Consider the following 17,483-nt stretch of genomic DNA (forward strand, 5'->3'; position numbering starts at 1 on the left):
TGCAAGCTGACCATTTATAATTATAGTCTTCAGCTCAAGGTGATCACAATGAAATTATATACTCATAAATATATTATATATAAAGGATAAACAAAATATCTATATTAAATCAAATATATAAAGGTAAATATATAAATATATTTCATCTAATCCGTACAGGTCATCTTCATGTAATGACACAAAATGAAATACAATCAATAGTACCTCACATCAGGGAGTCCATCTTTCTCAACTCAAACCAGTCTTGCAACTGCTCTTCCAGCATTTCACTAAAGGCCATCACATCTCTTACAGAATCTGATAGCACTCACAGCCTTCCTGTTTCAAAGATAATTCTCCCTCCCTCTTTTCATAGTCTGATATCAAAGGGCATCCTAACTCATGAGTTGCGAGATATTTCTCTATCAGGCAAGGTAAACTACTTTTTAGTTAGTCTGTGAGAAAAACTTTATTGTATTAATCACCTTTCATTTAGGTGCCTTTTTCCATTTAAACTTGACAAGTTAACTCTCTGTTCCCTAGTATAACCACGCAGAGTCCTAATTTGTAGCACTGTTTCTCCAGTAATCATGTAAACTGAAGTATGCTAAGGTGTTCCTCGCATAACTTTACAACTTAAATAAAAGTTAAAGTTCCCTTCTGCTTCAATAATACAAGATAAAAACAAACCATCTTCAAATCTTGAAGCATTCGCAGTTTTCCTTTTATTAACCTCTACAATTTGCCGACAATTTGCTCCATTTTTCTGCTTATAGCATTCACCTTTAAAGACAGAGTCCACATTGCCAAAGAAACGTCTCAACTGTAATATGCACACATTTACAAAACAGGAGTATGCCATGAAACTTGCAAGGGATATCAATAGCAGCACAAAAAGCTTTACTATACTCAGAAAACTATACTCCAGGATAGTTTTCTGAAGCAGTATGTGGATGGCCCTACTAGAGAAGGGGCTACACTCTACCTCCTCTTAGGAAATGAAGATGGGCAGGTGGTTGATGTGTCAGTGGGGGAGCACTTTGGGACCAGTGACCATAACTCTATTAGCTTCAAAATAGTTATGGAAAAGGATAGGACTGGTCCTCAAGTTGAAGTCCTAAATTGGGGGGAGGCTAATTTCGATGGCATCAGACAGGAACTCTCAAAAGTTGAATGGGAGAGGCTGTTTACAGGTAAAGGGACGTCTGGCAAGTGGGAGGCTTTTAAAAGGGAGATGGGAAGAGTCCAGGGCCGGTATGTTCCTGTTAGATGAAAGGGCAAGGCTGGCAAGTTTAGGGAACCTTGGTTGACGAGGGATATTGAGGGTCTTGTCAGGACAAAGAAGGAGACATATGTCAGGTATAGGCAGCTAAGATCGAGCAATTTCCCCGACGAGTATAGGGGATGTAGGACTACACTTAAGGAAATTAGGAGGGCGAAAAGGGGCCATGAGATTTCCCTGGCAGATAAGATAAAGGAGAATCCTAAAAGATTCTATATATTAAGAGTAAAAGGGTAGCTAGGGAGAGAGTAGGTCCCCTTAAGGATCAGTGTGGCAATCTATGTGTGGAGCCACGGGAAATGGGAGAGGTCCTAAATGAATATTTCTCGTCCGTATTTACTGCGGAGGAGGTCATGGAAGCTAGTGAGTTCAAGGGAGGGAACACCGATATCCTGGAGCATATCAAGATTACAAAGGAGGAGGTGTTGGAGGTATTGAAGCCCATTAAGGTAGATAAATTCCCAGGGCCTGACCAGGATGCTATGGGAAGCAAGGGAAGAGATTGCTGGGTCCCTGGCAGAGATTTTTGTATCATCCTTAGCCACGGGTGAAGTACCGGAAGACTTGGAGGATAGCTAATGTTGTGCCTTTATTTAAGAAGGGCAGTAGGGATAAGCCAGCATACTACAGGCCGGTGAGCCTTACATCAGTGGTGGGAAAGATATTGGAAGGGATTCTGAGAGACAGGATTTATATGCATTTGGAAAGGCAAGGTCTGATTAGGGATAATAAGCATGGTTTTGTGCGTGAGAAATCATGTGTCACAAATTTGATTGAGTTTTGAGGTGGTGATCAAGAGGATTGACGAGGGCAGGGCGATGGACATTGTCTACATGCACTTTAGCAAGGCCTTTGACAAGGTCCCGCATTGTAGGCTGGTCCAGAAGGTTCGAACACATGGGATCCAGGGTGAGCTAGCAAATTGGATACAAATTGGCTTGGTGATAGGAGGCAGAGGGTGGTAGTGGAGGGTTGTTTTTCAGATTGGAGGCCGGTGACCAGTGGTGTGCCGCAGGGATCGGTGCTGGGCCCTCTGTTGCTTGTCATATATATTAACGACTTGGATGTGAATGTAAGGGGCATGATTAGTAAGTTTGCAGATGACACCAAAATTGGTGGTATACTGGATAGTGAAGAAGGTTGTCTAAGGTTACAACAGGATATAGATCAACTGGGAAAGTGGGCAAGGGAGTGGCAAATGGAATTTAATGCAGACAAGTGTGAAGTGATGCATTTTGGGATGTTAAACCAGGGCAGGACATATACAGTGAATGGCAGGGCCCTGGGGAGTGTTGTTGAGCAGAGAAACCTTGGGGTGCAAGTACATAGTTCCCTGAAAGTGGCAACACAAGTCAACAGGGTGGTGAAGAAGGCGTATGGCATGCTTGCCTTCATCGGCCGAGGCACTGAGTACAAGAGTTGGGACGTCATGTTATAGTTGCACATAACGTTGGTTCGGCCACATTTGGAGGACTGTGTGCAGTTCTGGTCGCCGCACTACAGGAAAGATGTGATTGAGCTAGAGAGGGTGCAGAAAATATTCACAAGGATGTTGCCTGGTTTGGAGGGCTTGAGTTATAAAGAGAGATTGGATAGGCTGGGTCTGTTTTCCCTGAAGCGAAGGAGGCTGAGAGGGGACATGATAGAGGTATATAAAATGATGAGAGGCATAGATAGGGTAGATAGCCAGATTCTGTTTCCCATGGTAGGGGTGACTAAAACTAGAGGGCATAGATTTAAGGTGAGAGGGAGGAGGTTTAAAGGTGATCAAAGGGGTAAATGTTTCACACAAAGAATAGTGGGTATCTGGAATGAGCTGCCTGAGAAGGTGCTGGAGGCAGGAACAGCAGTGACACTCAAGAGGCGTCTGGACAGGTACTTGAATGAGCAAGGCATTGAGGGATATGGAATTAATGCAGGCAGATGGGATTTGTATAGATAGGCATTATGGTCAGCATGGACGCAGTGGGCCGAAGGGCATGACTATGACTCTTCTCCAAATCTTTTCTGTATAAAAATGGTTAAAACATTCTGAAACGTGATGGGGACAATCCTAGGCTTTAGTAGCACTGGGCTAAGGCCATGGAGTTTAGCAGAACTGCAGTGGAGCTGTGGAGTTCTGACAGCATGAAAAGCATCTCCGTGGAGGGGGATCACATTAAGCTTGGTAGAACAGGATAGAATTTGAGGAGTTTGGCTCACTGGTGGTCTCACCGTCTGTCAGTATTGAGAAGGGGGTATGGGCATTCCAGGTTTGGCAGCACTGTCTTTAAGCTTTCTAGATCACTGCAAATTTTAATTTGGGGTTTACAACTGGTTCTTGAAAGTGATGGCCACGCTAACTCTCTGTCAGTAATCAGAGTGTTTATTTTCTAATTATCAACAAAACACAATTGATAAGCAATTGTTAATCAAGGCTATATGCTTTCAAAATGCAATTTTTGAAAAGGAATTCAAATTATGAGGAAAGACATTGTGCATCTCTCTCTCGAAGTTTAATATGCTTTTTCAAGTATACAACTTACAATTCGAATGGTAACCAAAGTTACAATAGCTGTGCTATTAGTCCAGCATTTTGCTCAAATCTGTTTCAGTCAAGACAAAGTTTATTTCCTAGCTTTTTCCCCCCCCACCCCCCACAGTAATTTTTTTTTTAAAAATGCATCGTTAACCATGCACATGCAGTAAAATTGTTATGGCGGTCTACATTAATGTTAATTGTGTATCAATTGTTTAATTATATGCAGGTGGAGAGTGTTAATTTGGGTCTTACTTGAGCACTTAGAAGCAGACACTGACTAAGACTGGTGGAGGGTTTGACTGAAGAGATACATGTTTGAAATCCTTTTACTCTGTAAAATAAATGTGAAACTGAGCAAAGATAGGCTCCAGCATTATCCTTCCATAACAAGCTTTCTGGAGTTTCACATGGTAGCAGAGGATGGCTGCCTAAAGCTGAAGGTTAGAAACTAGGATTTCTTTTTAAACATAGAAAATTAAAATCTCACAGGATATTGTGGAAAATACAGCAGAAAGCAAGTGTAAATTGTCAGGGTACAATTACCCTCTTGATGTTCTGAGTCTGAACCATATGACCAGTGGAATAATGAAGTGGATACGTAGACATGGGTTACGTCCCTACCAAACAGGAAACAAGATATGGCCCTGGCATTGTCACTTTCTACCAAAAGTAAAATGTTTTGTGAGCTGGATGCTCATCAGTTGGATTCTGATGAAGGGTTGGATCTTCTGTTAGAATTCTTGGATGGAATTTACAAGAAAGATGACCTACTGAATGCAAATGAAGCATGGTCAGACTTTGATAGATTTCTGACAACAGATGGTTATTCAATGTAGGAATATATCACGGACTTTAACAAGCAGTATAGAATATTAAGAAAATTCAATTTGGAGATCCCTGGTTCAGTGCTAGCATTTAAATTGCTAGATTGTGCTAGGATGTAGCATATGGACAGGCTCATGGTTCGAACTGGGGTTTGGTTCCTGGATCAAATGTCTGCTGCCCAGGAATTTGTTTAAGGCAAACAGTCATTTCCTGCAACCCTGGTAGAACAAACTGGGCATTCTGCGGTGACACTAAGAATGGAGGACTCAATGTTAACTAGATTTTGAAATGGTCCAGATACTGGAAGCAGACATAAGTACAATGGAAAAGTTAAAGACGGGTGGAATGAGGATGAAAGCACCTTTAGCAGGTCTGACTACTACAGTAGAACACAGAATTGGAACAGCAATCATGGGCGAATGAATCCCAGGAATGCCCAAGGAACAGTTAACAAGTGCTTCAGATGTGACTCAAGGTATCATTATGCAATGAACTGCCCAAAGCAGAGGGGCGAAGTCCTCGAAATAACACACAATGCAGAGACTTCTGAGGAAGATACTGATGAATCTGAACGAATTGTACTAGTCACAAGGAGTTTTAGTCCTGTGAGGAGTGTGTTAGTTGCAGATTCCTTCCACCGCACTGCATTAGACAGTGTTTGCATGTCGATGGTGGAATGGATTGGTTACCATGTTATCTGGATTCACTTCATAGTGAGAATCAATGCAAGGTTAAGGAATATAAAAGTACTACCAGCTTTAAGTTTGGTGATGACAACACACTGAAGTCACTAAATAGAGTAGTAACTCCATGTAAAATAGCTGGAGTGAGCCACTTTATCAATACTGATGTAATTCTAGTGAGATACCTTTACTGTTGAGTAAACAGTCAATGAAAAAGGCACAAATGAAACTTGATATGGAACATGATAAGGCAATTGTTTTTGGAAAGTCAGTGAATTTGCAGTTTACCTAGTCAGACATTATTATAACCCCTGAACAAAACCTGATGTTTCTAGTCAGAGTGTTAGAACAGTATTAATGGCATCAGGTCTTAAGAATCAGAGGTAAAAAGCAAACTGTCTTCAAGTTACACTGACAATTTGCTCACCCTTTTTGTCAAAGAGTAAAAACTCTGCTAAAGATCGCAGGTGTAATTGAAGAACATACGAGGAGAATAGAAGAGGTTAGTGAAAAGTGTGAAATCTATAAAAAGTATCAGAGGACACCATCATGTCCTATGGTAAGCTTTCCATTGGCACGTGACTTTAATCGAGATAGTTGCCATGGATTTAAACGTGGGGACAAAGACAAGTGCATTTTCATTCTAAATTTTACAGACCTAGCAACCAGATTTAGTCTTTCTACAATAAATAGCAAAATAAAAGGGTGATTATAGACAGAATTATGGAGAAATGGATAGGGACTGCATTTGGGGCACCAGCTAAATTTCTGACTGATAATGAAGGGAAATTTGCCAATGACTAGTTCAGAGACATGTGCGAAAACATGAACATTATGGTCATGAATACTGCAGCTGAAAGTCCTTCCAGCAATGGGCTCTGTGAAAGGAATCACAGTGGTTGATGAAATGCTGCATAAAACCTTAGTTAACCAGACAAACTGCAAGTTGACAATTACCCTGACATGGGTGGTTCATGTGAAGAATTCACTTTAGATGTTGGAGGATATAATCCCTATCAAAAGGTCTATGGGCGGAATCCCAAATTGCCTTCAGTTCTGTGCGACAGTCTTCCTGCTCTGCAAGGTACTACAATTAACTCAATTTTTTCTGCACATTTCAATGTTTTACATGCAGAGAGACAGGCTTTCATCAAGCACGAGGTCTCAGAAAATTCGGAGAGCGCTGAGACATTGTCCAAGACCATCTGAGGGGGAATTTAATTCAGGAGATTTGGTGTATTATAAAAGAGAGGGTCATAGGAAATGGAAGGGCCCTGGTAAGGTAAATCGGTCAGGATGGTAAGAGTAGTTATCAAGCATGGAAATCAAACTATTAAGTTTCATTCCTCACGATTAATCCAGGTTGATTATAAAATCTTAGAATCTGAGCAGTTGGCAGACGGAAAAGATGCACCTTGTACCTCAAATACTCGTGTTTTGTGATGAAGGTCCTAAGGAACAGGATGAGGTAGATCAATGATTGGATAGTGTGAGGCTCATGTCACTCAAGAAAGAGCTATTGCATCCAAAGGAAAGCTGCCCGAGTAGGTACTCAGCTAACATATTCCAGAGGGGTCTAATAGATGGAGGGATGCACCAATTGTGGGATGTGCAAGAAAATCTTACAGGCAAGTTGAAATATTGGTTAAATGTTCAAGATGAGGGCCAAGAAGCCAGTGCCATGGACTGGGGTGAAAGAGTGGAGGGTAAGAAAGCACAGTGCAAGGTTTAATAGTGGGTCCAGAAGTGACTCTTGCATAGAAAGCGATCACAGACTGGAGAAAGAGCCTCTGATAACATGCAAGGGTGATCTTCGAGCAGTAGTCCTGAAAGATATCAAAATGCTAATAGAGGCCATATATTAAGTAGATTTCACAATGAAACGAAGACTAGCGAGCAGTCTCGGAATTGAACTAGAAGCAGAAGCCCTCATGACCAAGAAATTTTAGTGGCTGCCAATAAACGTGAGAACTAATAAGAGAAGCAAAACATAAGTTGGAGAGTTGGAGAGAGTTTGGAGTTTATTCTGAGGTACCAGATAGGGGACATCAAGCCTCGTCGCATAGGTGGATTTGTACTGAAAAAGTCCTTCCCGATGGAACTTAAGGCTAAGGTGAGGCTAATCGCAAGGAGTTTTGAAGAGCAACTGGGTAATTTCGATGAGAGTGGGCTCTCCTACAGCTGGAAAGGTAATCTTGAAAATCTTTTTAGCTCTTTTAGCCACATATTCATGGGAGTGTAGATCCAATGACATAAGCCACATTTCTACAGGGTGATGCATTTCAGAGAAATATTTCTGAAACCACCCAAAGAGGCAGCAGATGCAGAAGGAAAACTATGGAAACTGAATAAATGCATCTATGGCCTTAATAATACTTCCAGGGTGTGGTATTTCTCAGCGAGAGCTGTTTGATTGAAAATTGGTTGTGCTAAATGTAGATCCTGCAATGTTTTATTGGTATCAAAGGGAAACTTTCACGATGCACATTGATGACTTATGGGATGGTACTACAGATTTTGAGAAATATGGTATCAGTAAGATTAGGGTAGAATTTAAGATTGGGAGTCAGGCCTGTGGGGCCTTTAAATATATTGGTTTAGACATTAATCAGATTAAGTCTGGAATAACTTTAAAATCAACAAGAGTGTGTTACACCCATCGCAGTAAATCATGCTAAGTCATCACAGAAAGATGATATATTAAAACAGAGACTGAACAATTGCGTAGATTGATTGGTCAATTAAACTGGTTGCGCACTCAAACTAGGCCGGATGCTAGTTTTGATATGCTGGAGCCAAGTACGATGATGAAGTATCTGTAAGTTGAGAATGTTTTAAAGGCAAACAGAACATTGAAAAAACTAAATCTGAGAAATGTGTACTGAAGTCCCCATCCTTAGGTGACCCAAAGAACATGAAGCTTTTTTTTTTAAAGTGATCTTCCTGATGGGTATTAAGTGCAGCTAGTTTCAAAATGTTTCTGATGGGTAAAAATGGAAAATGTTGCCCTTTAGCTTGGGAGGCTAAGAAAATAAAACAGGTTGTTAAAAGCACTTCAGCTGCAGAAACACTGGGTCTCATGGAGGCGGTGGATTTGGGGTTATATTTGTCAAATATTTTGGACGAAATTCTGAACAAGGGACATACTGAAGATAGGATACCCATTGAATGTTATGTGGATAATCATTCTTTGTGGAACAACGTACAATCTGCAAAAAGTGAGAGTGAGGAAAAACTATGTATTGACCTTGCTGGATTGAAATAAATGCTGGAGAGAAAGGAAATCTCCAAACTTAAACAGGTAGATGCAAGTCATCAGCTATCTTATTATCTCACAAAAAGTGCTTGTACAAAGAAATTGTTAGGGATGCTAGAGGAGGGGCATCTCACAATGTAATGCTTTGTGACCAATATGGAATTTATTTTGAATTGTTCTTTGAGCACGTTAATAATTTGTACATAATATGGAATTTATTTTGAAATGTTTGAGCATATTAATCCATGTTGTATTATAAAAGAAAGAAGGGAATCTGTTAATCTGTTAATTGTGTAACAATTGTTTGATTATATGCAGGTGGAGGGTGTTAATTGGAGTCTTACTTGAGCACTTAGAAGCAGATACGGAGACGAGTAGAGGGTTTTGAATGAGGAACTACTGGTTTGTAATCGTTTTACTCTGTACAATAAATGTGAAACTGAGTAACGATCGGCTCCAACATTATCCTTTCATAAACAAGCTTTCTGGAGTTTAACAGTCTATAAAAGTATTCTGTGTAAATGTGGAAGCAAGAGGCAATGTTTCCCCCATTTGAAGAAATGGGGCAATGAGCATCAAAATCAATTTTGGGAATTATCATTGATTTATAATTTGCCTTATCTGGGGCGCTGAGGATTATTGTAGCAAAGCCTGGATGAAATCAACTAACAGTATACCCTAGTGAACAAACTGGGACTTTCTAGTCTGTACAGCTTATTAACAGTTACCCACAGCAACCTATTGTGGCAGTCTTCCTTCATAAATGTCTGAGGCAACTCTAGGCATTGACCCATGAGTTAGCCAATAACTTGGGAGGAAACAAGCTGTTACTGTTTTTTATTCATTCATGGAATGTGGGTGTCGTTGGCCAGGCCAGCATTTATTGCCCCTCCCCAATTACCCTCGAGAAGGTGGGGGTGAGCTGCCTTCTTGAACCGCTACATTCCATTTGAGGTAGATATACCCACAGTTCTGTCAGGAAGGGAGTTCCAGGACTTTGACCCAGCGACAGTGAAGGAACGGCGATATAGTTCCAAGTCAGGATGGTGTGTGACCTTGAGGGGAACTTGCAGGTGGTGGTGTTCCCAAGCATTTGCTGCCCTTGTCCTTCTAGTTGGTAGAGGTCGCGGGTTTGGAAGGCGCTGTCTAAGGAGCCTTGGTGCGTTGCTGCAGTGCATCTTGCAGATGGTACACAATGCTGCCACTGTGCGTCGGTGGTGGAGGGAGTGAACGTTTGTAGATGGGGCGCCAATCAAGTGGGCTGCTTTGTCCTGGATGGTGTCGAGCTTCTTGATTGTTGTTGGAGCTGCACCCATCCAGGCAAGTGGAGAGTATTCCATCACACTCCTGACTTGTGCCTTGTAGATGGTGGACAGGCTTTGGGGAGTCAGGAGGTGAGTTACTCGCCTCAGGATTCTGAGCCTCTGACCTGCTCTTGTAGCCACGGTATTTATACGGCTACTCCAGTTCTGTTTCCGTTCAATGGAAGCCCCTAGGATGTTGATAGTGGGGGATTCAGTGATGGTAATGCCATTGAATGTCAAGAGGAGATGGTTAGATTCTCTCTTGTTGGAGACGGTCATTGCCTGGCACTTGTATGGCGCGAATGTTACTTGCCACTTATTAGCCCAAGCCTGGATATTGTCCAGGTCTTGCTGCATTTCTACACAGACTGCTTCAGTATCTGAGGAGTCACGAATGATGCTGAACATTGTGCAATCAGCGAACATCCCCACTTCTGACCTTATGACTGAAGGAAGGTCATTGATGAAGCAGCTGAAGATGGTTGGGCCTAGGACACGACCCTGAGGAACTCCTGCAGTGATGTCCTGGAGCTCAGATGATTGACCTCAGACAACCACAACCATCCTCCTTTGCGCTAGGTAGGACTCCAGCCAGTGGGGGGGTTTTCCCCCCGATTCCCATTGACTTCAGTTTTGCTCAGGTTCCTTGATGCCGTACTCGGTCAAATGCTGCCTTGATGTCAAGGGCAGTCACTCTCACCTCACCTCTTGAGCTCAGCTCTTTTGTCCATGTTTGAACCAAGGCTGTAATGAGGTCAGGAGCTGAGTGGCCCTGGCAGAACCCAAACCGAGCGGCACTGAGCAGGTTATTGCTAAGCAAGTGCCGCTTGATGGCACTGTTGATGACACCTTCCATCACTTTACTGATGGGGCGGTAATTGGCCGGGTTGGACCTGTCCTGCTTTTTGTGTACAGGACATAGCTGGGCAATTTTCCACATTGCAGGGTAGATGCCAGTGTTGTAGCTGTACTGGAACAGCTTGGCTAGGGGCGCGGCAAGTTCTGGAGCACAAGTCTGCAGTACTATTGCTGGAATATTGTCAGGGCCCATAGCTTTTGCAGTATCCAGTGTCTTCAGTCGTTTCTTGAAATTACGCGGAGTGAATTGAATTGGCTGAAGACTGGCATCTGTGATGCTGGGGACGTCAGGAGGAGGCAGAGATGGATCATCAACTCGGCACTTTCTGGCTGAAGATTGTTGCAAATGCTTCAGCCTTATATTTTACACTGATGTGCTGGGCTCTGCCATCATTGAGGATGGGAATATTTGTGGATCTACCTCTTCCAGTTAGTTGTTTAATTGTGCAGTACCATTCACAACTGGATGTGGCAGGACTGCAGAGCTTAGATCTGATCTTTTGGTTATGGGATCGCTTAGCTCGGTCTATCGCATGCTGCTTACGCAATTTGGGACGCAAGTAGTCCTGGATTGTAGCTTCACCAGGTTGACACCTCATTTTGAGGTATGCCTGGTGCTGCTCCTGGCATGCCCTCCTGCACTCTTCATTGAACCAGGGTTGGTCTCCTGGCTTGATGGTAATGGTAGAGTGGGGGATATGCCAGGCCATGAAGTTACTGATTGTGGTTGAGTACAATTCTGATGGCCCACAGCGCCTCATAGATGCCCAGTTTTGCATTGCCAGATCTGTTCAATATCTATCCCACTTAGCACGGTGGTAGTGCCACACAACACGATGGAGGGTATTCTCAATGTGAAGGCTGGACTTAGTCTCCACAAGAACTGTGCGGTGGTCACTCCTACCAATACTGTCACGGACAGATGCATCGGCGGCAGGTAGATTGGTGAGGACAAGATAGAGTAAGTTTTCCCCTCTTGTTGGTACCCTCACCACCTGCCGCATACCCTGTCTAGCAGATACGTCCTTTAGGACTCGGCCAGCCCGGTCAGTAGCGGTGCTACCGAGCCACTCTTGGTGATGGACATTGAAGTCCCCCACCCACAGTCCATTTTGTGCCTTTGCCACACTCAGTGCTTCCTCCAAGTGGCGTTCAACATGGAGGATCACTGACTCATCAGCTGAGGGAGGGCAGTAGGTGGTAATCAGCAGGAGGTTTCCTTGTCCAGGTTTGATCTGATGCCATGAGACTTCATGGGGTCCAGAGTAGATATTGAGGACTCCCAGGGCAACTCCCTCACTACTGTATACCACTGTGCCACCACCTCTGGTGGGTCTGTCCTGCCAGTGGGACAGGACATACCCAGGGATAGTGATGGCAGTGTCTGGGACATTGTCTGTAAGGTATGATTCCAGGAGTATGACTATGTCAGGCTGTTGCTTGACTAGTCTGTGGGGCAGCTCTCCCAACTTTGGCACAAGCCCCCAGATGTTAGTAAGGAGGACTTTGCAGGGTTGGGTTTGCCGTTGTCGTTTCCGGTACCTAGGTCGATGCCGTGTGGTCCATCTGGTTTCATTCCTTTTTATTGACTTCGTAGCAGTTAGGTACAACTGAGTGGCTTGCTAGGTCATTTCAGAGGGCATGTAAGAGTCAACCACATTGCTGTGGGTCTGGAGTCACAGATTTCCTTCCCTAAAGGACATTAGTGAACCCAGATGGGTTTTTACAACAATCGACAATGGTTTCATTGCCATCATTAGACGAGCTTTTTTTTTTAAAATTCCAGATCTATTAATTGAATTCAAATTCCACCTTCTGCTGTGGTGGGATTTGAACCCATGTCCCCAGAGCAATACCCTGGGTCTCTGGGTTACTAGTCCAGTGACAATACCACTGCACCACCGCCTCCCCTAGCAATTCTACACTGTCAAGTTATAACATATCACCAACTACCTAACAATGCACTGCTTTGAAATGAGATTACCCAAAATGAACAGCTGCTTACACTTACATAAATCATTGGCCCAAATTACAACATACAAGGACTCTTGATACATCATGTGAAAGCCACATGAATCTCTATGTACAAACCTCTCAGCATCTTGAAATTCTAAAAACATAAACTAAGTCACAAAACATAGAGAAATGTTGGATGGAGTTAGCCAATCCAAGAGCCAAAAAAGGGGGGGGGGGGGTGCAAGGGTCAAGTAAACAGAGTTTATAGCCCGTCAACTAAACTTGCAAAAATAAGATTCAAGACTGAACTCCTGTCACTTGTTGGTAAATAACTTTCACCTGACGAACATGGAATGTGTGCAAATATGGAACATCACATGGTTCTCAAGGCACTAGTGAGAAAGGCTTAAGAACTTACTTTCCACCTGCCAAGTCACATGTCAAAGTTCAAACCCTCCATTCAGCTGAAACAATCATTCAATTCCTCATAACAGTAAAACATCCCAGCATCTTTGCTTAGATGGTGTGTCCATCCTGATAAGTCAGTGATATAACATGTAAAATAGCCAAGCTTATAACATTGCTTGGTCTGCACTGAATGTTTACATTACTTAAATCAGCACTGAGGATAAAAAGGAGAATCCAAATCCATAGTACCATGCAGCTGCTTGCTAACACACCCACTATTTGACATACCTGAACAGCTGTCTTCACATTGAGACACCCAACATGATGCAGCATAAAACTGCTGCCAAAACAGGGAATATCAGACTCAAGTAACAGAAATATATATTGATATGTGCCTCCCTTCATGCAACTTTTACATTAAACGTGGTCACCTGCAAAGTAATGCTTCCCATTTAATTTTGTTTCCACCAGATTTGCTATATCCAAGTTTATCTAATAATTCAAGAATTGTACTTTATTGCACAGGTCCAAAGACGTTTCACTAATATTTGATTTTAAAAGGTTTGTTACAAAAGAATTGCACGGCTCGCTTCTGTGACGTACAGAAACTTTGTTCCTAGTTCCTTCTCTTCTTTTGTCAATTTCCTCCCTTGCCTCCTGAAGCTGCTGGCCCTTGACTGAATATGGTTCCACAGGTATCAGGCACCCTCTGGTAACCTCACTCAAGTGGTCATGACACAAGTGCATCTGGGCAGGGAGTATTGACAGCTCTTTGGCACAGCAGGCATGTCAGCTGAATCACAACAGCAACCCTGACCAATTTTTCCTTTCCAAGTCCAGAGGGGTGAAGTCCGCATGTCATGTCCTCATCACTCCCCCGACTGAGGTTAATTAACTGAACATAAACCACAGATAAAATGCGAGACCTTCTTATTGACTATGGGATTCAGCTACTCACTGCCATCTGGGGAGCTTATAAATTCTAATTTAACTTCAATTGACTACCTGTACAACATTCATGTTTTCAAAAAGCCAATTTATGACAATCAATAAGCATTGGTACGTAATAAACATGCAGCTGCCATATTTCACAACCGAATTTAAGCTTTCTGGGACCTAACATTTCTTTTTGAAAAAAGCAGTTTGATTTCTATTGTTATCTTTGAAAACCTACTGTAAGGTTCCTTAATCATTGCAGAGGGTGAGATCTTGATAAAGTACTCCAGGACACAAAGCAACAACTGGAAAGAGAGCACAAGGTCATCTTCCATCTGCAGCAGCTTTCCTGAAAGCAGAATGCAAATAATACCAAAAGCAAAAAAATTAAAGTGTGCTTTGTCCCATTTCATTACATTTGAACTATAAATGATCAGTAAGGCTAAAAGAATATACCTTTGTTCGCAAAACCATTTAAAAGGTCTTTTGTTTTCTAGAAACCCACAGAACCAAAATTAGATTTAGTTCATCTTCCAGTACAAACTCAAAACACATCCCAAGTGGTTTCAAAATCACGCAGATGGCAAGTGTCTTTATTTTTCAAGTAAAAATAATTTAACAGTTTCTAGAAATATTGAAATAGCATTTGAGCTTAGATAATTGTTTAGGGATTTTAAATCTTGATCATGAAGAAAACTTGGAAACTATGAAATATGTGCTAATTTATCCAATTTCTATGCATACACACAAACATTTTGACAGTGGCTATTCTTTACACCATAACAAAGACTCACCAAGCATTCATCACTTCCCTCAATCAATTTGCATTTATCTTCAAGGTTCATAATTCTGTCAAGAATATCAACACTGTACCTTACAACCATAGTAAAACTTCCCGCTGAACTTTGTAGGTTTATAGCATACCAACATAATACAGATTGCCGTCAACAACAATAACTAAACCAACTGAATAAAAGATCTAACAATACCCTCTGGTGGCAGGAAATAGCATTTCACACTGAATTTATTTACATGAAAAGGAAATTGCTTCAACTGCTAGGTAAATAAACATTTTAGAAGGATCTATTTGAACAGGGGTGTCCAAACTTTCCGTTTTGGTAAGCCACTTAGCTGTAGTTTAAATTGACATACAAAAGAAAATGTTCAATTCAGAGCATACGTTAGGACATAAAGTTTTTAATTTTTGGAAAATGTATTTTAAAAACTTTGTATGCTACTTAATACGAAATCTTTTCCTCATCATCTTACTGAATAATTTTCTACCAATTCATATTAACTTATTTCTCATTTACATATCAGCTAGGCCGAGTTGGTGACACTTTAGCCTTGGAGTACGATAGTTATAGGCTGAGATCCACGTCAGGAACAGACGACAGTGCAGTGCAACACTGAGGAAGTGCTACACTAAACCAAGATCTTGTCTGCCTGTTCATGTGGCAGTAATGATCCATCCCATGGCACTTTTTAAACAGCAGGAAGTAGTTTAACTCAACATTTTTCCCTTCAATTCCATCAAACAAAAACAATAGTTGACTGGTTATCTATTTAAAGTGGTCGCGTGGACCCAGAGGAGCTACCATTTTTGCCTTCTAAAGTAATGAATTGTGTGAGAGCCATCAGACTCCAACATAAGGCAGTAAGTAGACAGATCATGTTTCTATCAACGTACATAAATTATGTTGGCAATAAGCTATCCTTTGTGAACTAGCAGCTACTTTCCCATTTCATTAACACATTTTCAAATAATGTATATTGATTAACAAACTATTTTAGTGCTGTTATTTAGTCGAACAATTAATTCCACTGATACAATTTAACTTTCTTCAACAACCTGATATTTAGACTGGTATTTCAGTCAAAGAAAAACAAAAGTCTGTTTTATCACTTTATCTTGACCTTTAAGCCTGGATTTTGCAGTCAGCCATGAAGCAATGGCACTCACTCCTGACATTGAAGAAAGCTGCCCACAAAGAACTAGTAATCTCTGTGGCGTGGATTTCACTTTTCCCAATGTTAATTTGAATCTGGCGTCAAGTCAAGGAGATTTCCAGGCTTGCAGCAATAGTTATATCAAGCAAGGTAAGCAGCCATTTTGAATATTTCGCACAGACAGTAAAGCAGGAAGTAAACTGTACTGATTATCCTTCACTTCCATAAATTTTACAACAGATTGTGACCTACACATTAGAAGCTAAAATATCAAACTTAAACTTTAAAAAAGCTACAGAATTATCATAACGGAAAAATGTGACATTGCACAAATAGAAAATTCGGTTTCCAGGGCAAGAGAGGTTGTTCAGCAGTTATGATGATTTGGTACGCAGTTAAAAACCCAGTTACACCTCAAAAATAAGGCAAAACTTCTTTGAGGAGTTTTTAAAACAGAAATGTTGCTGTTAAAAATAAGTTCTCATCGGTTCAGTGATTTTAAACATTGACACCTGCAAGGATTTGGAATTTAATGAAAGCAACTTCTGGATTTCCTTAATAAAAACAAAGTGATGGAAATACTGGGGTCAGGCAGCATCTGCGGAGAGAGAAGCAGAGTTAATGTTTCAGGTCTGTGACCTTCCATCAGAACTCAGATGAAAGGTCACTGACCTGAAACGTTAACTCTGCTTCTCTCTCCACAGATGCTGCCTGACCAGCTGAATATTTCCAGCACTTTGTTTTTATTTCAGATTTCCAGCATCTGCAGTATTTTGCTTTTATTATTCTGGATTTCCTTGTTTAACTGCAAATGTGTGGAGTCCAGAAGTTGCTGTCTGTTTCACTATTATTAGTAACACTGACAGTTTCACTATTACTACTGCAAAATCCGGGTCTCCATATTATTTAAATTATAGTCTTAAGAACTCTAGTCATAACTTTAGTTTGATCCTCAAGATGTCATTTTTAATATTTATTATTTTCAGAAATTGTTACATTTATGCTTAAAATTACCACTTGTTTTGCTTCTGTACTATTTACGAGACCATAAGGAATGCTGAAAAAAGTTAACTGCGTCCTGAATGACAAGAAAGGATTCATGTTTCAATTTCCAACATTTGTTCTAAACGCTATGTACCACTGACTGATATCTTAGTTTCATCTCTATCTCCATTTTAATCTTACTCCAGTTAACAGTCATAAGATATTCTCCATGAAAATACAAGGACCATTTTCTTCTTTTTGATCCAAAATTCCATATTTTGTCACCCTCAGGAAATTGGCATTACTAGCACTTAGAGAGGGTCTTGCATGAAGTTGCTCTGTCTGATGGACAGGGCAAGGACTGGTGGACCAGATGGTCACTTCTCACTTTTTCTTATGAGGGAGCGGCACTGGAAACCATATAAAATTCCAACACATAAATCCAGGGCAGTATAAAATAAGAGTTACCAGAGGAAGAATCACTATGGCTTCTTGGGAATTGTTTGGACACCCTATTATTAAAATAGAAAGTCAGTTCTCC

The 17,483-nt window shown here is 41.3% G+C and overlaps 1 protein-coding gene across 2 annotated transcripts in view; it reads right to left on the reverse strand.

Annotated features, from left to right (window-relative positions):
• Window positions 1-17,483, reverse strand: part of rb1 (retinoblastoma 1) — a 274,361-nt gene that overhangs the window by 226,648 nt on the left and 30,230 nt on the right. For both annotated transcript variants that reach the window (XM_068040271.1, XM_068040272.1), the window contains exon 7: window positions 14,247-14,357. In XM_068040271.1, the coding sequence (XP_067896372.1) occupies window positions 14,247-14,357 (111 nt within the window). The remainder of the gene's footprint in view (window positions 1-14,246; window positions 14,358-17,483) is intronic.

The sequence above is a fragment of the Heterodontus francisci genome, chromosome 10 (genome assembly GCF_036365525.1).
Source record: "Heterodontus francisci isolate sHetFra1 chromosome 10, sHetFra1.hap1, whole genome shotgun sequence".
Taxonomy (NCBI): domain Eukaryota; kingdom Metazoa; phylum Chordata; class Chondrichthyes; order Heterodontiformes; family Heterodontidae; genus Heterodontus; species Heterodontus francisci.